The sequence below is a fragment of the Clytia hemisphaerica genome, unplaced genomic scaffold, assembly GCF_902728285.1.
Source record: "Clytia hemisphaerica strain Z4C2 unplaced genomic scaffold, Clytia hemisphaerica genome assembly, whole genome shotgun sequence".
Classification (NCBI taxonomy): domain Eukaryota; kingdom Metazoa; phylum Cnidaria; class Hydrozoa; order Leptothecata; family Clytiidae; genus Clytia; species Clytia hemisphaerica.
In genome coordinates, this window is record NW_027104020.1 from 1815440 (window position 1) to 1839989 (window position 24550).

The 24550-nt window shown below is 34.1% G+C and overlaps 5 protein-coding genes across 5 annotated transcripts in view; 4 read left to right on the forward strand and 1 right to left on the reverse strand.

The window, feature by feature from the left end:
* The window catches only part of LOC136811513 (L-seryl-tRNA(Sec) kinase-like), a 402790-nt gene that overhangs the window by 353786 nt on the left and 24454 nt on the right, over positions 1 to 24550 (reverse strand). The window lies entirely within an intron of this gene.
* Positions 3428 to 17552, forward strand: LOC136811477 (uncharacterized). Its single transcript, XM_067068093.1, has 4 exons — positions 3428 to 3503; positions 16215 to 16236; positions 16365 to 16838; positions 17060 to 17552. Exons 1-4 carry the CDS (start codon positions 3459 to 3461, stop codon positions 17329 to 17331), a joined length of 813 nt encoding a protein of 270 aa, XP_066924194.1. The 5' UTR covers positions 3428 to 3458; the 3' UTR covers positions 17332 to 17552.
* On the forward strand, positions 17436 to 19274 carry LOC136811560 (uncharacterized). The gene is made up of 3 exons (XM_067068183.1): positions 17436 to 18345; positions 18643 to 18920; positions 19185 to 19274. The coding sequence occupies exons 1-3, from the start codon at positions 17436 to 17438 to the stop codon at positions 19272 to 19274; spliced, it is 1278 nt and encodes a 425-aa protein (XP_066924284.1).
* Positions 18846 to 21745, forward strand: LOC136811478 (uncharacterized). Its single transcript, XM_067068094.1, has 2 exons — positions 18846 to 19727; positions 20090 to 21745. The coding sequence occupies exons 1-2, from the start codon at positions 19562 to 19564 to the stop codon at positions 20701 to 20703; spliced, it is 780 nt and encodes a 259-aa protein (XP_066924195.1). The 5' UTR covers positions 18846 to 19561; the 3' UTR covers positions 20704 to 21745.
* Positions 21990 to 24550, forward strand: part of LOC136811482 (inhibitor of Bruton tyrosine kinase-like) — a 60534-nt gene continuing 57973 nt past the window's right edge. The window contains exon 1 of the mRNA XM_067068098.1: positions 21990 to 22181. Coding sequence (XP_066924199.1) covers positions 22036 to 22181 — 146 coding nt within the window. The 5' untranslated portion in view covers positions 21990 to 22035. The remainder of the gene's footprint in view (positions 22182 to 24550) is intronic.

The following is a 24550-nucleotide window of genomic DNA, read 5'->3' on the forward strand; positions in this document are numbered from 1 at the left end:
GACACGTAAGAAGTATTTGGTTGGGCCAATCATGTTTTGAGAGTAGACTTCAAGACGAGAAGCGAGCGCGAAATTGTTTGGTCACACTTTTCTTTTGAAAATCGTTGATTTTATTTAACACCATTTGTTGGCAAAAATCTGGTACGGCGAGCGACGTAACTGCCGTACCCGATGCGGCGTTCTAAGAGTTTCGCCCAAGAGAAAACTTTTAAAATTTAGAATGCCTAGATTACTTGAAAATGCATCATGTGCACAGAGAAATGGGATGGAATAGAAAAAGTGCTTCTCTGATTACCCGAAGTGTTATTGAAAACACCTTTGTTTTAGCTTTAGTTTGGTCGTTACAAAAAGTTCAGAAAAAAACGGCTCGCCATGCGAAAAGGGCTGGTTTCTATATGCTGTGTTTATAAAAGTGGTTTCATGTTTTTCGTTTTTGATCCATTACTTTTTAAACTTTCAGTATCCAGTAACAAATTTTACACTAACTTGTAGTCTGAAAAATTCTCATATTACAATGATACCAAATTATTTTTAAAGGATTTGATAAAAATTCATCAAAGACAGATTTGATTTCTTATTTTCGTGCACTTTAGCTTTTAATCTAATTATGCGGTCATGATGCCGTTTTATCATTAGAATCGCTAGAAAATTCTGAGCAAGAAAATATAGGTATATTTTGGTATAAAAGAGGTCTCCCCAAAATACATTATAAGCCCCTAAAGTTTACGCATAATTTGACCTGAAACAAAAGAATTTCGTCATACCAAGGTAATTATACAACTTTTTTAAAGCAACAACAAAAGAAATCCATTAGCTCGAAACAAACTCCCTTAGGGGTAAAGGACCTGGTATATGACGAGCCGTTTCTCTATTGTTCTGAAGAAGCTGTTTTTCCATCTCTTTACATTCCTCTGATGTGCATCATTATCTATGAGAATTATTTTTAATTGTTCGATGCTGCATGTATACAAGATGTTTTAGAACTAGACGTTTTTTTTTCAATCAAGCGGTTTTAACTGAACTTAGGGATAGATTTTCTAAAAACAAGAGTCGAATATTGTCCAAATTTTACCAATTTTAAGTGCTCTTTATTTTGCATGATATTGTCGATTTAGAGTAGTCTGAAAAATTAAGAATGCATTCAAGAACAGTTTAGGCTGAAAATTGCTCAAAAAATAAGCACATCCAGTCTGAGCCAAATTTTAGGTGTTCTAATAAAAAAAAACGTGTACCTACTTTTTCAAATTATTGAAGGAGCAAAAATCCTCTAAGTCTCTAAGTTAACGCGGTATCATTTTGTGTACTGTATTGTAGTAACAATATAAGTGACTACGGAGAGACAACCATTATGAAACGCTGACGGAGAAAATTTTCTCTAGACTCTTTGTTTTTTTGACTAAAAACGCTCTTGTTGGATGCAGTATTTGCATCACAAAAATTGTCATTAAAAATGAAAAAATACGCTCTCAGAAAAATAAGGAAAACATTTGTTTAGATATCTTTGATGATTTTAATGTTATAAAGTTTTGATTATTTTGGATGACTTTACCATGACGATAAGTTAATCCAAGACTATGCGAGCGAAGCGAGCAAGAAAACTTTACAGATTTAGGTCTCAGATTTTTAGAGTTTCCATGTGTTTTAGAGAATGATTTGCTTTTCTAAAAATCTCGATTCATAAATTCACGGTGGAAAAATCTTATTTTCACGTTCACGCTGATATCTCAATTCACGTATTCACGCGCTAAAAAAGTCCATTTCACATATTCACGTCAGAAAAAAGGCTCATACCCGTGTCACGCCAGCCCCTGGGGGAGCCCCCTTTAGATTAACATTCATAGTTACTTTAAATAAACATATGAATAAGACATTCTTCATGTTAATCTTACACTAATGGATGAATTGCTATGTCCAATCCCTGGTTGTAACTACAAGACAACAGTGGGAGAGCATGTCGCATGCACCCTTCTTTCTGCACACAGCACGATTCATATGGGTGGTCGCACACCTGTCACCCCTGGACCGAAGTTGGAATGGCCCAAAGTGGATAACGGCCTCTAAATAAGCCGTATATATTGGGTCTGTGTACAAACTACCCCCCCCCCCCTTGCCCGGGGTCCACTTAAAGCTTTTTGATAGACTGGATGGCGCGATTAGGTGGCCCGTTACCCGGGGGGGGGGGGTACTTAGGCAAATGGAGGGTACGGTATGTGCCGCCCTTAAGGGTACCTTTTTTGCACTTCCAAAGTCCCGCTAAGGGTCGGAAAAATCAGAAAATCAAATTTCATTCCCACTAAGGGTCGAAAAATTGGAAAATTTCAACTTTTTACCCCCTGAAAGATCGAAATTTGGTCAAAATTGGTTAAATTTGTCCCGTTAAGGGTCGCAAAATTCCCAAAATTTTCCTTTGTTTTCTCCTTTTTAGTCCCCGTAAGGGTCCAAAGTTCGAAAGTCGGGCGGCACCCCCCCGTCAGCTCGCAACCCTAGTACCCCCCCCCCCCCCCGGGGCCCGTTAGTATATAGGCGGACTGTAAAACAGTCCGCCAGATTTTAGTTGTTTTTTGGAAGGTAAAAACAGTACGGAGCAGTGTTTTTTATTTGAGAATATTTGATTACATCTTTCAACGGCTTCAACTCTAAGTAGTTTTTTTGTTATTTGGATTTTAAACATTCGTTTTCAAAATGGCGACCTCGCCAAACGCTCCTAGTCTGCTTCACTGGACTCAGCGTCATCCAAAATTATCAAAAAGCAAAGTTCAGCCAAAAGTAGAATCTAGTCTACCCCCCCCCGAACCGATAACGCTAAAGATGACGTAATGGTTCGAAACCGAAAGTTTAAGTGTCGTGGTTTCTTCACAAAGAGGAAAGACATATCTGAACTTATTTCGTACATTCCAGTCTCTTGTTCGTAGTTTTTCTGACTTCCTGGTTCTATGTTAGTTATTTTCTATGTTTTCTAACTGACTGAGTGACTTACCGAAAGATCGCCACCGTTGGGATTCTAACCCTTCAAATGCAAAGTTTCATCTTTGGAAACCCAATGACTTATCCACTGTGCCACGGACTAAAGCTAGCACGAAAGTTTTTCTGACGGCTATTTATATTGTTCAAACTACAGACCAGACTATATTAAGAGAAAATCACAAGAGAGTGCTTTTTTCGAGCTCCAACCTTAACCCTAACTGATAATAACCCGATTCCTACGTAACCCACATCCAAACCACACAAATACCCAACCCTACCAGATCGCCTGCAGGTCCTGAAACTACTCCCACCCCGCATGCCGGATCCGAAAAATAGATATATGTCTTTCGCTTTTATGAAGAAGCCTTCAGCTTTCTTTGCGCGTCCGCAATTTTTCGCAGCACTTTCCACTTTTTCCACACCACACTCGTCACAACATACTCAATTTTCTTACAGTCTTATGGTATCATGATACAATAAAGGAGGACACCATAATGTTCAAATCACTCAGCAAATCACCAACAGAGGATGCTGATTTGGTAAGAAACTTTATGGTTAGCTAGCTATGTCGTGATTTATTAAATTCATATACTGTGACGTGATATTGGGTATAACCAGACGGTGTCAATCGAATGAATCGAACGCCAAATCAATTAGGACAAGGAGTGCCACCAAAACGTTCCACTTTTTTTCAAAATGTCCGTGACCGAGATTTTAGAATTGATTTTGGTCAATTTGAGGGTGCTGATTCGGAATTCAAATTTTAAATGTTACCAAGCTTGAAAACCCGCAGTTTTTGCGCAGTAATTTGTGAACGACCTTCAACATTGCCCGAGAATTCTCGGGCCAAAACTTTTATTGGAATTCGCGTAAAGCCCAAGTAGGTATGGCCCGAGCTGGCCCAAGAATTCTCAGGCCATGCTTGGGCCACAAGCGGGCCACGCACGGGCCACACTCAGGCCAATTTTTGAAAACATGATTTAAACAGGCGTGCTGTGGTTGGCAGACGATATCATACTCCAGGATGCAAGTGAAATTTTTCAATCCGCGGACCTAGACGGGGGTTCGGTTATTATCAGTTAGGGTTAGGGTTGGAGCTCGAGAGTCACAATATAAGGCCGAAGGCCTTCTTAGGGGCATTCGTACCCTGTGACTTAACTTAGGATCCCGTAGGGATCCTTGTAGGGGCACCGGTAGGGTTGGGAGCTTTCTTAATTAAAGGTCTGTAAATTACACGCTATAAGTATTTGTGAATAACGATGTTCTGCCGTGTCTCGTTGGCGTAAGCGGTTAGGCGTTGGGTTTGTAAACCAAGGTTGCTTGCATTTGGTGGTTCGAGCCGGGGTCGTTGACCTGTTTCACCGGTACGGGCAAATTTCAGAAAAATACTTAGAAAACAGTTAGTAACACTTGAGAAAGACAGAAAATCAGGATAGAAGATAGGAAAGTAGAAAATAGGGAGAAAATAAGAGACGATCACTGCTGTTCCCCTCAGGCAAAATCGTCGATTCTGTAGAGGTCACGAAATTGCCGAGTACAGACGTCAAAAAAAAAAAATTCAAAATGGCTGCCGAGCGAGCACTGACAAAAACAAAAAATTAGGAGTTTTCAATTGCCTACTACAGCAGAATAAGACAGAGAAATGCAGTAAAATAAAAAGTAAACAAACCTTGAACCTTTTGTTTGTCAAAATAAGGAAAATATTCTAGCTGCATTAATGTTTACATTCAGAAATAAATCAATTTTCCACCAGACCTACAACAAGGTTTCAAACCACGCTGCGGCATTACTGGCAATGAATTCTGACTTAAAAAATGTTGGTCCAGTTCGCTAGAAAGGGTATGATTACACTTCCAAATGACTTTTTTTTACAATAACATTTGTCTTCTCACAAATCCAAAAATAAAGGTTATAAAACCAACACGGGGGTCAACATTCTTTACAACAAACCGTCAGATCAAACTTTATAAAGATCAACCACGTAAATGTCACTTGTTTTCCTAATATCTGAATAATATTAAAACCTTTCTGTATATATTTGGTTCTTCAAAACCATTTCCCTTTCCCGCAGCAGGCTTTAAAGTTCATGTTGACCCCCGGTTTTATTTGCGCGGTAATCTAGAAAGGCCTTTAGTGCGGTATAAACAAATGATTTCATTGGTTTAAAAAAGTCAAAACATCAAGCTATATCACGTGATCAGAATCATGATCGGTCTAAACGGAAGCCGTGGTCATATGTCATATGATATTTTCGCGCGTTTTAATTCGGCAAAGTTTAGTAAACTCGACCACGTATCAATGTTTTGATTTTTCAAGCGGGGATTTCTGTAGAATGATAAAATATGGCTTGGCTGGAATCGACACCATAACAGCAGTGCGATATGCATCCTGGAGTATGATATCGTTTGCCAACCTGTAATTTCAGGACTGATCTTTTTTAACATTTTCTTTGAGAAAAACTTGGTTTCTCTTAATTATATTAGATATATGAATGTTGTAAATTCATATAAATATTAAATGTCTTATTTGGTATGAAAACATAGTTATAAATATACTTAGGGTGGAAATATTTGCTAGTAAACTGGTCCTGGTTTTAAACTGAAGCGTGTCCACTGGAAGCTCGTAAAGTTTTTTTGAGCAATATAAACAAAACAGACAAATCTTATTTTGTACTATTTTGTTCGGTTAGTGTAAAACGCAGGTCACAGGTCACAGGTCGCAGGTCACAGGTCACAGGTCAGTGATGACAGGTTAACTCTAATCAATGTCATTGCAGAGGAAAATGTTTGGAAAACACAAAGAATTATCAAAAACATAATTCTCAAGCAATTTCATCCATATAAAACCATTTCAAACATCAAAATTTAACCATGTGCTTTTATCGATCCTTCGCGGTTTGCGCCGTGTATAACGCAGACCAGAAAATATTTGAAACCATATTATACGTATAACAGGTATATTACATATTGTAATGTTTGTAATGTTATATGATGGTTACATATAATAAAACAAATCGCTCTAAAACTACCTTCTCAGAGAACTCACGAGCTTCTGATTGGTGTAATTTTATATCCAGCCATATTGTTATCATCACATTCGGCATGCTGAATATTTTTGGTGTTTTTCTCTTGTAAGACATGATATTTTGTAATTCTGTCAATATTTTTGTCAAAAATTGTCATTAAGTCATTAAAATGACAATTGAATAATTAATTAGTTTCATCCTTCTAAAACCACTCTCTTAGGGACCTCACAAGCTTCTGGTTGGTGCCGTTTTATATCCATTCACACTATCTACATCACATTCTGTATTATAAATATTTTTCGTTTTTTTGTCTGTTCTTGCATCATATATTATGATTCTGTTAATATTTTTGTCAAAAATTGTCATTAAGACATTAAAATAACAACTGAATAATTAATTAGTTCCATCCTTCTAAAACCACTCTCTTAGGGTCCTTGCAAGCTTCTGTTTGGTGCCATTTTATATCCATTCACACCATCCACATCACATTTTGTATAATAAATATTTTTCGTGCTTTTGTCTTGCTAGGCATCATATTTTATGATTTTGTTATTATTTTTGTAAGTAAGTGTCACTATGTCAAAATAGGTTGTTATTCTATTCAATTGTCATTTTATAATGTCTAAATAGCATGTATTACTTTTTTGTAATTTAATGCGCTATGTATTGATGTTATGTTTTATGTATATGTCATGATCTTATTTTTTTCCCGGTCTGCACTTTGTTGACCTGTGACCTGCGACCTGTGACCTGTGACCTGTGACCTGCGTTTTACACTAACCGTATTTTGTTTGACTGGACATGCTGAATCAATTTAACATTTAACATGGCCCGAACATGGCCCGAATGACTCGGGTCGTGTTCGGGCCAAAAGAATTGATAGGGTCTCTCGGCCCGAACATGGCCCAAAGAGGCCCGAGAATTCTCGGGCCATGTCGAGGGTCGTATTTGTGATTTTTTGCGATTTTAGGCAAAATTGTAAGCCCTGAAAATTCATGATTTTTTTTTGGGGGGGGGTCTTCAAAATCAAAAAAGACCTATACCACGTGATAGACAGTGAGGCTGGAACTTCGATTTTTGAGGATTACGATTTTACCAGCTTTTTAGCGATTTTTGCCTCGCTAACCCAAATCTCGCAACCTCTTTACCTTAAAGGAAGATCGAAATTAGAGTTTTTCAGCGTCCCGAAAAAATTGCAAAGCAAAAAAATTTTCATCTTCACCAGATCGATTCTCAACTACAAAATACATCTTTTGGTCTTAGGGTTTGTTTCTGACGTTTTTCCTTCAAAGAATATCGATCACTTTCCTTTTCCCCTCAAACGCACGAGAAAAAAAGGATTAGCTCGCATTCTCGCGCGGGCGAATAAAGATGAGGCGGCAATCTTGCACTGAGGGTGCTACTTAGTTTCCGCCCTTTTTTGCGCCCACAATAGAATGATCCAAATACGGGGCTATTCCAAATGATAAACGATGTTGTTTTGTAAGTGTTTAAATTTTCTAAGAGATACAAATAGTATATTGAATATTATTAACTTATTTATTTAAGTATTTTTGAGCCCAAATTTAAATATCTGGTTAAATAAAAAACAAATGACAGCAGTTCCGTTTTTCCTCAAACCCCCGGGAAAAGTTTTTTTGCCGACTTAGCTATTTTACAAATTTCGGAAAAGAACTCCCATAGGAATTCCGATACATAACCCGATTGGTTCATTTCGGAACGGCTTCAAGAAAGTCATAATGGCAGATGATTTTAAAAGTTTCTGAGGAAATGCGTGGAATTTATCGATGTTGATGGCTTGTTGATTCTTTAAAGAAAAAAGATAACAGGTATAGCTTTTTCTAATCCTGGAATATCGAGGTTCCAGCTACACTGATAGAGCTCTTCAAACTGAGCAAAAAAACAGTCAATATCCAGACATCAGCAGTCAATTAAATAATCTCAACAGTTGATGACAAAGTATTGACAGTCAATGTTTCAGGGGGGGGTACCAAGTCAGTGTACTGGACCATAGGGTACTAACTTGATTTTTGGATTTTTTTCCAAAAAATTAGACCACCACCCTTTTTAGTACACTGTACTAACTTTTTTTCGCGGCCGGGGTTTTGACACCACCCTTTCAGTACACTGTACTAACTTTTTTTCATGGTCGGGGCTTTGACACCACCCTTTCAGTACACTGTACTAACTTTTTTTCACGGTCGGGGCTTTGACACCACCCTTTTAGTACACTGTACTAACTTTCTTCCACAGCCGGAGCTTTGATACCACCCTTTTAGTACACTGTACTGAGGTTTTTCTTTAACTAGATTTTTATTACCACCCTTTGAGTACACTGTACTCTGCTGTACTAGCTGTTTTTTCGATCAGGTAAGTTTAGAAACCACCCCTTATAGTGCACTGTTCTAATTTCTTCTTGGCCAGATAAGTTTAATTGTCAGCATATACAAAGGTTTTGAAGCATTTTGCTAAGAAAAGCACCAAAATAAAAAAGGAAAGATTTGAATATTAAAATACTTGAATCCTTATATAGTACAAACACTGAAACAATGAAACAGACAAAGCAAAGTCAATCAAAAAATAGTGAAATTAGCTGAAATTAGCACGTCAAAACACTCAAAACCAGCTTTGAGTTATTTCCCTTCTTGTGACTTGATTTCTGATTGTCTGGGCAAGCTGTAGCAGTTTTTCTTTTTTGAAAAATAAAAATAAAAGACTTAATAACATTGTACACAAACTGAAACGGAAAATCTTTTATCAAATGTAATATTATACAAAATATATAAAAAGGTGTTTCCCTGTAAAATTTTATAAAAATATCAAATTTTGAGGTAAAATTCAAAAAATTACACTATAAGGGTCGCTTTTCAGCCAAATTTTTCCTGCACTGTAAGGGACCAATTTTAGAGACCTGATTTTTGGCCGAACGTACGGTCGTTTTCACCCCCTCCCCCCGGTGATTTCACTTATATACAGATTTTTTTCAATTAACATCAATCCAACAAGGTTACTAAAAACATAAAACAATAGAGCGGATTTTTTTAAATAAAACTTGAAAGCTTCGATTCGAACGTTTACACAAATTCTTGTTGTTGCCATAATGTAGATAGGGCCTTAAAAAAAACGTAAACAAGATTGAACTTAAGGCCGGTCTCCACTTGCGCATGCTGCGAATCTGAAACAAATCCAATCAAGTAAACAGGAAACATTGGGAGAAAATCACTGTACCAATTTGTATAGCTTAACCAGCCTTGACTTGAAGGTCTCGGACCAGCTTGGACCTGGCAAATTAGGGCAAATATACATGGGAATTCACTGGGTTTGTGTGTTTTTACCATGAAATTAGTACAATGTACTAACTTCTCAGTGTGTATCAATTCAGAACACCAACCTTTCTAGTACAGTATACTAACTTTTTCATTGTATTTTTCTCAGAGGACCACCCTTTTAGTACACTGTACTAACTTTTTCATTGTATTTTTCTCAGAGGACCACCCTTTTAGTACACTGTACTAACTTTTTCATTGTATTTTTTTCAGAGGACCACCCTTTTAGTACACTGTACTAACTCAATTTAACCTAAAAAATACACCACCCCACCAGCTATGGGCCAGTACACTGACTCGATACCCCCCCCCTGGATGTTTGGATATTGACAGTCGATGTTTGGATATTGACTGCTGATGACTTGATATTGACTGTTGATATCTGGATATTGACAGTTGATGAAAAGTATTGACAGTCGATGTTTGGATATTGACTGTCCATAAAAATGATTGACTGTGGATAAAAAACATCAACCGTGTCCACAATTGATGTTTTAAGACCTAGTAGTGATAATTACTGCTTTCAGTTTGCGTGTTTTGAAAGTTTGATGTGTGTACTCCGTCTTAGTGGAATTCTTTAATGGCATGAAAACAGAATATGCAATGTCTTTAAGAACAAATTTCTAAAAGGCTTTTGCTGTTCTGTAAATATTTCTTTTTGGATTAAGAAATTCCATCTTTTATTGTTCTAATGATTATAATATTTCTTTATGAGATGCCTTTTTGTCTTTTTGGACCTACCCCGGTGGGTAGGACGTCCGTCCGTCTGTTACCAGCTTTTCTCAGGATTGGCTCATTAGTTTTTTTTGATTTTTGGCACAATGATGCAAAATGGCAATGCCCAAAATGTGACGGAGCCCGATTTTTGAGAAAAAATTTATTTGGGCAAATTTGGGCCAAAAACTACCTAAAAATAGGGTTTTTTGGACTTTGTGCAAAATCCTGTCATTACTTTTTTCTAATTTTTTGTACAAAGATGGAGGGCAAGATTCTCTAAAGAATGGCTGAAGTGGTTTTTCCCGGAAAATTCTTATTCGCCTTAAAAAACGGATTTTCGTATTTTGGGGAAATTCCCTTTAACCAAATAAGAAAATATAGCTTTTCTCAATGTTAACTCATTAGTTTTTTCTGATTTTTTACACAATGATGCAAAATGGCAATGCCTAAAATGTGACGGAGCCCGATTTTCAAAAAAAAAATATGTTTGGGCAAATTTGGGCCAAAAACTACCTAAAAATAGGGTTTTTTGGACTTTGTGCAAAATCCTGTCATTACTTTTTTCTGATTTTTTGTACAAAGATGGAGGGCAAGATTCTCTAAAGAATGGCTGAAGTGGTTTTCCCGGAAAATTCTTATTCGCCTTAAAAAACGGATTTTCGTATTTTGGGGAAATTCCCTTTAACCAAATAAGAAAATATAGCTTTTCTCAATGTTAACTCATTATTTTTTTCTGATTTTTTGCACAATGATGCAAAATGGCAATGCCTAAAATGTGACGGAGCCCGATTTTCGAAAAACATTTTTTTTCGGCCGAAAATGCCGGAAATATGCCGGAAATCGCCGTTTTTCTGGATTTTCATTGAATTTTTTTCTTATAATTGCTTGTTTTTTCATTCAAAAACATTATTAATAGCAATGCCCACCATCAAGCATGTTTCAATTTTCAAAAAAATTGATTTTTAAAGCCGGAACTATGCAAAAATCGCCGGAACAACCTATTTTCGCCGGAAAGGCAGTATTTCTTGAATTTCTCGAGCTGTACTTAATATTTTTTTATGAAATTTTGAGCACTGATGAAAGATGAACCGGAACTTTCTATTTCTATTTTCCCTACTCCCCTTCCCTCTTCCCCCATCAACAATCAATGATAAAATTTAATGTGTTATGCATTTTCGCAAAACGCTATATCATCTGACTGATTGTTTTCATTTTTCTCCTTATTGCCCTATTATCTAGCTTTCATCATCAGGTAGGTCCATTCAGCCTGTTGCTTGTTAATCTTTGTGTAAACTTGCATATGTTTTGCATATTTTCCAACTAAATCCAACCACGGCTTTTTCGTTCCTCTATTTTTGCATACAATTCAAGATGGCAGATGGAAAGGCGAAAAAGTCCATTGGGCTATTTCAGAATTTGTCTGTAACAGGGGGCGGGCAACACAGGATTTCCGAGGGCAAAAGTTTTCACCAAAATTCAAAATTTCCAAGAAAGTGTATGAATTTCCAAGGCAATTGAATTAAAAAAGACAAAAAAGAGTGGAATTTCCGATGCATTTTGCAAAAGCTCATGGATTTTTATCGAAATTTCCGACCACACCACTGGAAAAGAAAAATTATTTCCAAGGCTAGAAAAAATTTAAAAATGCACGTCGTCCGACGGGGGGTAACAAAAATTTTCTGGAGTGGCCCATTGTATTCGATTTATTCAACTCGTACTGTACTTACGCACTAGGCCGTCCACACTAAAAAAGTTTTAAAGGAGTGATCAAATTTAATCTAATCGCAATCAAACTTATCGAACATAATCGTAATCAAACATATTCGAAGATTAATCGAAGGTAAGGCAACTACTTTTTTATTTTCTGGTTTACGGGCTTCTTGAGGTAAAATTTTGGAGAGGAGGATGGAAAAAAAATAAAAATAAAATTGACCTTTTGATTTTTTTTTATTTTCTTTTTTAGAATCTAAAATCGGAGGAAATAAAAAAATAAAATTTTATGAAATTTCCTATCGATTTTAAATGAAGACAAAAGAAGTAAAGTGATTAATAAAGTCTATCGATAAAATATGACTAAAAATAAACTAAAATATAAATGTATATAAGACTGTAAAATATAAATCTAAATGAAGACAAAAGAAGTATAGTGATTAATAAAGTCTATCGATAAAATATGAATACTTTGGTTTAGGTAGATGGTCTTCTTTTCTTGCCAATTTCATCAAGAGTGATAGTCCATCCTCAGGTTGCTTTGTCTCTTCTCCTATGTCTTTACTCATGTGTATTTCAATATTCCAGAGCTTTCTTCTGATCAAGACGGTCATAGGCATTTTGCTGTCACATACAGTCCCATCTGCAGAAATTCTTTGAATTAGCATACCTTCCAATTCACATTTTGTCTCTATTATGTGAGCAACATATTCTCCAACTGTTTCCTCTTCATTTTGACACTCAAAAAATTCATCAATCTTAGTCTTTCCTTTTACAACAAATTTCAGATTGAACCATGAGTTTGCCATGCTATCTCAAGCTGCCAAGTGAGCAGTCAGAGCTCAAAAATATACAAGTTTCTCTGCAACAACTCTCACACGTGCAGAAAAAAATTTCTCTTGAAAAAAAAATCTGATCTGTTCAAAACAGTACAAAGAACAATCGTTACAATAGCAATTTTATAGGAAAGAGAAAGAGACTTTTAAAAAAGAATAGCAGAAATGGTTTATTATTTGTTCTCTACTTTCATTTTAACAATGGTTTTCAGTTAAACAATTTAATTAGCCTTTCATCTTTCATCTTTCATCTTTTTATACCTACTCTCAAATTTCAACAGTAAAATCAGAGAAAGGATTTTAAATAAAAGAGATTATAAAAAAAGAAAGAAATGAAAAAAAAAGGAAATGGGAAGAAAATCCATTGGGGAAATTCCATTAAAATAATGGGGAAGTTCCCTGGCATTGGGGGAAGGATCAGAAGTATCTTCACAGCTGTGTTATATCATTACGATATCTAAACCCTCTCTCTCATTCTCTTCTTTTCTGTTTAAAGAAAAGTCTTCTTTTCTGTTTAAAGTAAAGTTTTTTTATTTCTTTCCTCTTTTTTGCATGTCGGAGGAGAAAAAATAAATAAAGGTTTTTGAAATCTCTATTTTATTTTTATTTGATTTAAGCAAAAATAACATCGGCGGGCCCGTAAACCAACAAATAAAAAAGTTTTTGCCTAATTACAATCAATCAAACCAATCGAACACAATCAAATATTACCCAAGAATCGGCCATTCGATTGAGATTCGATTGCGTTGGACATATGAGGGCGCCCTTTTGGATCTATTGTTAAGGCCATCTAAAATGGTGGACAGAGTTGCGGAAAGACAGAGGCGCCATCTGCTTTGAGGGTGGTAAAGGCAAAACACCCCAAATGATCTTCCAACAGAAGGCTAGTTAGTTGCCGCGTGAGTTATAACATGCACTTCACCATGGTGCAAAACGAACAGTGTTTACAGCCCCAAGATGTGAAACCTCCCCTAAGATGTGAAACCTCCCCTAAGATGTGACCCGTTTGCTCCAAAATGTAACCCAAAAAGCTGCCCCAAAATGTGACCCCACTAGCCTCAAGATGTGACCCCACTTGCCCCAAGATGTGATCCCAAAAAGCTGCCCCAAGTTGTGACCCCAGAAAAAAACACTGGGAAGTTATAGGTTTTGGTGAATGTACTGGTGGAGTTGATGGTTCTGGTGAACATACTGGTGGATTTGATGGTTTTGGTGAATCTGCTGTTGGAATTGATGGTTCTGGTGAATCTGCTGAAGGATTTGATGGTTTTGGTGAATCAGCTGGTGAAATTTCTATAATTCAAACCTCTGTTATTCGAAACTTTCTATAATTCAAACAATTTTTTTCGTCTTTTCAGTAATCTACTCTTCCTAATTCAATTTTCTGTGGACTGTCAGGCATTTTCAAAGCCTTTATAGGTTAACAATCACAAATTTTGAATCCAAAGATGCAAAGAATTTTCAAAGAGTTATATGAAAGGAAATATGAAAATTTACTTATGGACAAACTGCTACACTATTTTTCTCACTTTGTTATGAATGGCCCAAAAAATTTTCCTGGAAAGTAGAATCCATCAGTATATTCACCAGAACCATCAACTCCACCAGCAGAATCACCAGATCCATCAAATCCATCAGCAGATTCACCAGAACCATCAACTCCACCAGCAGAATCACCATAATAATTTCATTTTAATAGAAGGGAGCCTCTTTTCAAAAGCTCATTAAACAAATTTTTAGAGTGAAAGGAGAGTTGCAACCTTGAAATTTTGAAACTCATCGTTGAAACAAACCATTTCAGGATAGAAACAAAAAAATCCAAAATTTGTTGAGTTCCCCTTTAACCTTTGGATCATTTCAAGCAAGATGTTCCTGAACAGTCTAGAAATATGAGAACAAGAAAGTTCTATTTCATTTGTACTTCAAATGGCTTGTGATGACATTTAATATATGGAAAATAGGCTGACACTTTTCTTGTGAAATATCCAGACATTTTCCTTTGTAAATAAAATGCAGAGACATTTTCTTTAAAAATACAGAGACATTTCCTTGGAAAATATGTAGACATTTTCCTTGAAAAATATGCAGACATTTTCCTTGCAAAATATCGAGACATTTTCATCGCAAAATACAGAGACATTTTCTTACAAAATACCGGACATTTTCCTTTCAAAATACAGAGACATTTTCCTTTCAAAACACGCAGACATTTTCCTTGAAAAATACGGATACATTTTCCTTGAAAACTATGGAGACATTTTCCTTTCAAAAATCGCAGACGTATTCTTTAAAAAAATATGCAGACAGATATCTTCCTTGGGTAATATGCAGACATTTTCCTTGAAAAATACGGAGACATTTTCCTTGAAAAATACGGAGACATTTTCCTTGAAAAATACGGTGACATTTTCCTTGAAAAATACGAAGACATTTTCCTTGAAAACTCTGGAGACATTTTCCTTTCAAAACAAGCAGCCGTATTCTTTGAAAAATATGCAGACATTTTCTTTGAAAAATATGCAGACAGCTATCTTCCTTGGTAATATGCAGACATTTTCCTTGAAAAATACGGAGACATTTTCCTTAAAAAATACGGAGACATTTAAAAATATGGAGACATTTTCTTTTCAAAATATGGAGACACTTTCCTTTGGAAATACGCAGACACAATTTCCTTGAGAAATTATACTTAAAAAAAGAATAGTAGCCACACTGTTTCCTGAGAAAGATCTTAAGTATATTGCAACCTTAATTTAAAAGGCGTAAGTCCATAGCCATTTAATTTTAAAAAGGCCTAAGTCCAAAGCCTTTTAATTTTAAAAAGGCCTAACTAAGTCTAAAAGAGGTGAATTTTAAAAAGGCCTTAGTCCATTTTTCACATTTTTAGAAAAAGCTAAAAAACCTTTGTTGCTTATAACTTGCTACATATCTATTTTCTACTGTCGATGTAATGTTTTTTTGGTTTTTATGCCTATTACAAAGTTTTTGAAGCTTGCATGGGATCAATATGACATTTCTATGTTGAGTGAGGCTCCAAAGTAATGATGTATTAGACTTAGGTCTTTTTAAAACTCAAAAGGTTTTCTGAAAATTGGACTTAGGCCCTAGTTTGTTTTAAATAATATTAACATTGGTTTATTCCAAGTTATACCATATCTTCAGAGACACTGTTAAAAGTAGATGTCGAATAGCAAAGGTGCTTTTGGTACATATCTCTTTATTTGTGTGCTTTGATCACTTTTATTGATTCTGCATCAACATTGTGACGAGATTATGGCATATAGAGCCTTGTACTATTCCTTGGTGGGAAGTTACTCCAAAAAAACGCCTGTGTTTTATGATAAAGTATAACTAAACCTTTATAAAATACCAATTAACTGATCCGAAACTGATTGGTGCCTGCATCAAATGTATCTATTGCTATGTAAATATTGTCCTTTTTATAGTTTTACAGTGGTTTGTCAGTTTTGATTCAATTTTAAATGCCAGTCACTGTTCATCATTAATGATACAATTATTTTTTTAGATCAGGATAACTTAGTGTTCAATGACATCTCTTTCCTTTTTGCCTGAAATATAATTAAAATTCTGTCTTTTGATAAAAGATTAATTTTAGAATTTATCTTTTATTTATAGGATTATTTGATCAAAATAGATGGTGAGTTAAATTGTATTTAATTTATTCATGAAATTAAATAAGCAATTCTAAAGCACCAATAGTTCAATGATACTGTAAAGTCTTATTATAAAGATTGATTATACTCAACCTTCTACATCCCGTTTCAGAGCTGTACAATCTCTTCAAAAGTTGTTTCTACAATGATCAAGACACTTTGGAAGAGTTTCTTAACTATATCTGCTTAATCAACAAAGAAATTGGTATTAATTACAAAAGCGAGAACTACCTTGGAAAATCTTGGTATCATCATGCTATCGATTTAGCTGGAGAATCAGAGAATGGAGCTATGAAAGTGATTGACTGGTTGACACTAAATGAATTTAACAGCAACTTAGAAGATTCAGAGGGCCAAACCTCCTTGCTTTATTGCTCACAAAAAATATTCAACTTCCAGAATAAATCATCAGATTTCTCTAACTCATACAGTCAGATTTGCGTAAGAATGTTAGAAAGAAATTCTTCAATATGGTTTAAAGATCATCGAAATAAATCAGCTCTCTACTATTTGATTTTATCCAACAGATGTCTGGACAAAGTAAAAGAAGCAGTCAATAATTCAGGTTTAGAAGAATGCAGAGAAGGTAATTTAGCAATAATCTACAGTTTTTTTTATACAAATTTATGTTGCTTTGACCTGAAGAGAGTTTGTACTCTGGTGGGTGGGTTAGAGTCTTTGGATTTTAGGAATAATACCATTCACAAAATTTTGCTTTGAATTGTGGGTAGTTGTAAAACTGTACTGGATCAGTACCCAGAATGTGCACCTACAAAATTTATTGTTTATTTTCCTCTTTTATTTCAGAATTTTACCATACTTTCCAAAATTGCTTCAAATTACAACCCTCCAAGTCTGACAATTCACAAGAAAATAACACCAAACTAAGGAATAACTTCAAAGTACTTGAGTTCCTGATTGACAATAATCCAGACTTAAGAAAGGTTATTTTCAAAGAGAAGTTTCAAGGATATTCATGGTACCACTTTGCTATCAAACTTGCTGATGAACAAAACCAATCTACTCTTGTTTTAGATGTGATTCAATGGCTTGAGAAAAGGGCTTCAATTGCCAAATAAAGGACTCTAACAAAAGGACACCTTTGCTATACTGTGCTGAAAAAATGTCCAGGTCTAAAAAGAAGAATCCTACATATAGCACCATTTTGATAAAACTTTTAGCAATGGACTCAGAATTTCTGATCAAAGATAAGAATGGGAAATCAGCGTTGCAGTATTTGCTTCTCTCAAATAATTATGCAACAATATTAAAGGATATCATAAGTCAGTTGACATTAGTTGATTTTATTTATGGCTCATCAACCTTATTGTCTCACTGCTTTGCTAGATATTGCAAAAAAGATTTCGTCATGAAAGCTTTTTTGCACAAGCTTAAAACACTTTTTGAAAAGAGCGAAGCTAGACTATCTACTATCTTGAACGAAACTGATAATGATGGTTGCATTCCATTGATTCTTGCAATCAGTAATCGTTACCTTGAAGATTCTACGAAGCTTTTGTTATTGGATATGACTGGAATTTGTAAAGAATTGTTCCTTGACTTCTGTAACCAGGACTTTCAGTACAAACATAATGCTATTTATGCAAAGTTAATTGAAAAGATTTTAGCAAACAAAGATTTGAAAGAGGATTATTTGCAAAACAATGTTCATTGTGATTCTAAAAAGACACCGCTGCACTTCTTATGTGCAAAATGTGACAATAAACATTTGGGAATCATCAAATGTTTGGTTGGTAATCATAGTCAAAAGATTGATTTCAATGCAAAAGACATAAATGGTCAAACTGCAATTTTCCAAGTCAAGAATAGTGAAGTTATGGAATATCTTTTAAAGGAAAATAAATTCGACCTCTGGCTTCAAGATAACAATGGGAAGAATTTATTGCATCACTACTGTGGGAAAACTTACTGCAATGCAAAAGTTGTTGAAATGATAATAAATCAAAGTTCAAATGGGAATGCTCAATCTCAGAGTATTATCAATATTAGTGATAATAACAAGAATTTGCCTTTCTTTTATGCCAAAAACAAAGGACAAACAAACAAAGTTCTTAATCTTCTCCGGACGAAAGGTATGTTATAAAATTGTTCAAATTAGTAATACAAACATAATATGTCTGAAATTCAAACATTCAAGAAAACTCAAAATGAAGTCAGTAATGAGTTTTTGTAACCATTTTTGGCAACGATTGCTGAATGCTTGGTTGCTGAATGCCATAAGTGTGAAGATACTTCTTTATACTTAAGAATCTCTTACCAATCCTAGAGTAGTCATTTTTAAATCAACCATTTCTGGTTAAATGATCTGAATAGAATTTTTTTTTCTAAGCCATTTCAACATTCAAGAAAACGCTCTCTTCTTCTTTTAGAGATGAATTTGGAGAAGTGGGACAAGGAAGTGCTTGACACAATCAAAAAAGGTGATTTGAACAGCATCCAGCGGCTCAAAGCTAAAATGCTTGATGAGAAACATCCCAATTTTGAGGAATTTATTTCTTTCAGAACTAAACAGACTATTCTTCATGCCACAATGCAAGCTTACCCACAATGGGAAGTAAAAAACTCGAATGAGGTGTTGAAATTTATCATGGAAGAATTTAAAGATGATCTGAGGAAACATATCACTCTTAAAGACAAAGATGAGAAGGTACTTCTACATTACATTGCAGAAGACCTAGATTTAACTTGTTGTTTCTTTGAAATTTTGAAAAACCTTGGTTGTGATTATTTTGTTGATCAATATGATGTCAGTAATGGATGTAACCTCGAACAGAAAACACCGGTTCATTATGCTATTCAGAGAAGGAATATTTTTCTCTTAAAAAACTAGGCAGTGAACACATTGACTTGTGTGCAAATGACGAGAGTTGCTTAAATTATCTTCATTATTTTTGTATACATTACTGTAAAGACACATTTGACAGCCAACACTTCAAGGATTTCATCAACAAATGCTGTAAAAATGACATATCCAAATCGTTTGAAAAACTATGCCGCTTGAACAAATCACCCTTGATTTATGCACTTGAAAATGAAAACGTTGATGAAGTGTTCTTAAAACATATCCTCAGCTATTGTGAGGCTAAACACCTGATCAGCTGTAAATCATCTTGTGGATATGCGCTTCAAGAATGCGATTCAAAGTCAGAGACACCATTCGTTAAAGCCATCAAGTCTAAGGATACTTTTAAGTTGGATTGTATACTTAAGCAATTAAGTATTCTATTAGCAACGGAAGAAGCACAATCGATATCATGGTGCTATAAAGAGAACTTTATATATCTCCTTATGAAATATGGAAGCACAAAGCAAATGGAAGAATTCTTGAAACTAATACACAAAAAACATTTTAATCATGTTTGGTCAAAAGCTAAAGAGAAACTTTGTCAGGATAATGATGATAATGTTGTTTTCCAAAATCAGGATAGTTGTTGGATGGCATTCGTTATTGCAGGTAAGACCTGACATTTTAAAAGAGCACATTTGAATCAAGTGAAAAGAGAAAAACATTTAAGATGCACTCACAAAGATAGCAGCTATCTTCTGAGCCTCCATGAGAATGAGCTATAGTGGAATTAATAATGAGTTGTTTCATATTTGTTGTCAATTTACTTTTTATTTTCTTTTGCTACCTGTTGCTACACCTGCACAATCTAGATTCACCTAAAACTTTTTATTTTTTTGTATTAATCCAGTACAGCTCAGGATAAAATTCTTCAACCTTTTCTCATAGTAATACCTTGAAATTCATCAGACTTAAAAAGAGGTAAAAAGTGTTATAAGAGTGAATTAACCGATCAATTTTCTTTTTACCAGATTATTTTTCTTGCCAGCTGACAATCAGCCAATTAAAGCAGACTGAGAAAAATCAACTAAGGGATCAATTACAAGAAGAAATCCTTTGCAAACGCTTACTTGAAGGAATCAGAAAGGCAGGTTTCGGTCTTTATGATGACAGTGAATTTATCCTTAAACCCTTTGTTTACAAAGGTGAAGAGTTGCTCAAAAAAATCTTGCAGAAGTATCCAGACATCACTGCTTCAGAGTTTATTACTAAAATATCGAAGTTGGGTAGAAAAGATATTACACTGCATTTGGAATCATTTGAAAAGAAGAAATTAGATCAACTGAACACTGATCAAAGAAGTCAACTAACCTTTCGACTTGGAGCAGAATCATCTGGCAGTCCTAACGAACCGCTGATATTTTGTGATCCATTTGGGCTGTCAGAACAATCAATGACAACTCCATTCAACTTAATAGAGAAAAAGCACCCTTCTGAACGTATGTTGGAATACCTTCAAAAGCAAGCGCCAGATTTGACTCTGGAAAAAATATACAAATTACTTTTGGATTTGCAGGAATGTAAATTGGCTGCCATGACTGTTGCAAAAATTGTTATCAAAAGAATTGATGTCAGTGGAAAATGATTTTTCACTGTTAAATTATTTAGTTAGTACAGTATTTGGATGTTAACTTTTTATATATTGCGCTAGCAGGATATTCTAATTGTTGTCAATCAACTGACCATTGTTAAAAAAACTCTTTTGTTTAACATTGACACTTTTCATGAATTTAAAAAAGAGCAAATTCAACTCCAATATTGTGGTACTTATAGCCATGATTGGGTTTTAAGGATAACTTTTCAACTTTTTAGTTTATATATTTTAAGATAACTTCTTATAAATTGATTCTTTGCAATTTGAGTGATCGATACTGATGCAGAGCGAATTACTCCATTAAAAGAAACAAAATCTTTTTTATCAATACGGCTGGTTTCATGCAACATTGATGCAATCGTCAGTTGGATTATTAGAAAAATTAAAACGTAAACGTTTTTTATTGAATTAAATAGAGATGCTTGACCTAATGTGTGTTACTTATGCTTATAAAGATTACAATGAATACAATTCACCTGTTTATTTTATTTCAAATGTATTAAAAATATATAGAACTATCATTAATCTGATTATTATAATGCTTGTATATAATTAAATATAATTAAATTTTCTTAAATAAAAATTTGCATACTAAAAATCTTTGGAATTTTATATAAATGAATTTTATACACATTTTATATCATCTTAATTATCTTACAGTTTAGTTTAAATATGTATGCAATTTAACATTCAGTATTGTAAATGTCAGTATTTAGAAATTATAAAATGTTGAAGCTTCTTGTCATGTCAAAGAAAGGGGCTGTTCCAATTTGTTCTTTACATAACCTTTGATAAGGGTTATTTTGTTCTTATGAATGTTGTTTTTAATAGCTTAACCTTCAACATCAATGACATTTATGTTTTTCAAGTTGACTGAAAATCCTTTTGTTAAACTCTAGTCAAAATTCTTGATTCACAAAATTAATATATTGCTACTGTTTTATGTTACTCTAATCAATGTTAAAGAACTTGCAATTTTATAAAAAGTATTTTGTTATTTTGTCATATTATGAAATTCATTCCCAGTTATTTTTCTTTATTCTAATAATATATACATATCACTTTATTTCAAATGTTTTTGCAATTTGGATTTTTTCACTCAATTATCATTTTGTCTAGCCTTTGACAATCTGAACCAGTAAACCACTGAATTATAATCTACTTAAGTTTTTTTCAAAAGAGGAGCCTTCAGGTCGCCTCCAACTGCGGTCGCAGACTTACTAAGTTTTTTAATGATAATGATTAATATGATTTATTGATTTTCTTTTAATTCTTTCAGCAAAGTATATAAAGTAAATAAAAGAAAGGATGAAGTGAAAAAAAATGGATTGCACAAGTCATTGTAAACTGAAGGCCCACGGTTCTTATCTTACATCAATCATTACATCTGAAACCGATGGAGAGGTTTTCAAGAAAGCATCAAATGAGAAATGCAATAACTCCTCCAAAGTACTAGATCACCTCGGAAGGTATTTTCATATTTACTTTTTCAGTTCTTTTAATGTCATCTTAATCAAAACAAAACTTTCATAAAAAGTTTTTGAAGGGAAATAACATCTTGCTTGTATTGTTGAAGTAGAATTTCTTTCTGCTCTTTTCGTCAAAATAATCTCGTGTCGATAATATTTGTCATGTTCAAGAAAAGTCTATTGTCAGAAAATTTTTTAGGGAAACGTTATTGTCCTAGACAAGTTCATTCTTTTGAAGGAAAATCTCCAGTTGGAAAAAGCTTGCATCTTCGAAGGAAAATCTATTGTTGAAATATCTTAATTACTTTTGAAAACACACAATGAAGTTAGCTCTCTATTCTGTAGAAAATCTTTTTGCTGTAAACTAATATCTTCTTATTTTTAAAGGAAAATCTCTCACAAAATGCATCAAATTTCATGTTTAAAATTTTCAAAGAAAAATCACTTTCTGACTTTGTATTTTTGAAGGAACATCATGTATTCTTTAATGAAAAATCCCATCCTAAAAATATTTTCATATTCTTGAAGGAAAATGCTTAAAATTGCTGAAAAAGTTCTTGCACTCTTGAATGAAGATTCCCTACTGAAAGTATCATTATATACTCGAAAGACAATCCCTTAATGGAAATAACCTGGAATTCTTGAAGGAAAATACCTTGAAGAAAATATCCTTGTATTCCTGAAAATATCCTTGTATTTTTGAAAGAACACACCTTGCTGAAAATATCCTTGTATTTTTGAAAGAACACACCTTGCTGAAAATATTCTTGTATTCTTCAAAGAAAATCCCTTGAAGAAAATATCCTTGTATTCCTGAAAATATCCTTGTATTCTTAAAAGAACATACCTTGCTGAAAACATCCTCGTATTCTTGAAGGAAGATACCTTGTCGAGAATATCCTTGTATTCTTGAAAATGAATTCGTTGTTAAAAATATCCTAAGGGAAATATCATTGAGTTCTTGAAAGAAGATACCTCAATGAAAATATCCTCGTATTCTTGAATGAAAATACCCTGGTATTCTTGAAAGAAGATACCTTGCTTAAAATATCCTTGCCTTGTATATTAAAAATATCTTAAATATCCTTGTATTCTTGAAGGAAAATGCCTTGATGAAAATATCTTTGTATTCTTCAAGGAAATTTCCTTGCTGAAAATATCCTTGCATTCTTGACAGTCAGTACCTTTAGCCAAATTAAGAACATTTTTCTTACTTATAGGAAGAAATATTTAAAAGTTTAATATCTCTAAAACGAGCTACATTCGCAAATTCCAAGTATAACCCAGAGATTCGGTATACCAAATGTGATAACTGTGCAAAAAATTGAAAAATTTCATTCGCGGATGGTGGAATTATTAACCCCCCAAAAAAATAATTCCAAATTAGGAATTTAACGAACTGCCGTTTTTATTATCACTAAGAAAAACAGAAAGTGAGTTTTCCGCGTTTTATAAATAGATGTCAATTTTATACAGGGAGAAGTGAAGTTTTTTCTAGGGATTATAGCTCGTTCCCCCGAGCAAGTCAAGAGCTCAATCTTTCTTTCCCACCTAAATGGAATGGTAAGAATCTTATGAAAAACTTTTTAACGTGCAATTTTTTCTATTTTTGGAGAAAATCTAGGTATTTGCTTCATATTCCTAATTAGGAATACTAGTAAAAGTAAGAAAAATGTTCCTAATTTGGCTAAAGGTACTGACTGCTTGAAAGAGGATACCTTGTTGAAAATATCCTCCTATTCTTGAAGGAAAATACCTTGCTGAAAATATCCTTGTATCATTGAAGGAAAATGCCTTGATGAAAATATCTTTGTATTTTTGAAGGAAATTCCCTTGCTGAAAATATCCTTGCATTCTTGAAAGAAGACTCCTTGCTAGAAATATCCTGGTATTCTTGAAAGAGGATACCTTGTTGAAAATATCCTCGTATTCTTCAAGGAAATTCCTTTGCTGAAAATATCCTTGCATTCTTGAAAGAGGATACCTTGTTGAAAATATCCTTGTATCATTGAAGGAAAATGCCTTGATGAAAATATCTTTGTATTCTTCAAGGAAAATACCTTGCTGGAAATATCCTTGCATTTTGGAAAGAAGATTCCTTGTTGAAAATATTCTTTTATTCTTGAAAAAATATACCTTGCTGAAATTATCCTCCCATTCTTGAAGAACATACCTTGCTGAAAATATCTTCGTATTCTCGAAGGATAATGCTTTGCTGAAAATATCCTCGTATTCTTGAAGGAAAATCTATTTTTTTGAAAATATACTTGTATTCTTGAAAATGAATTAGTTGTTAAAAATATCCTAAGGGAAATATCATTGGGTTCTTGAAAGAAAGATACCTCAATGAAAATACCCTGGTATTCTTG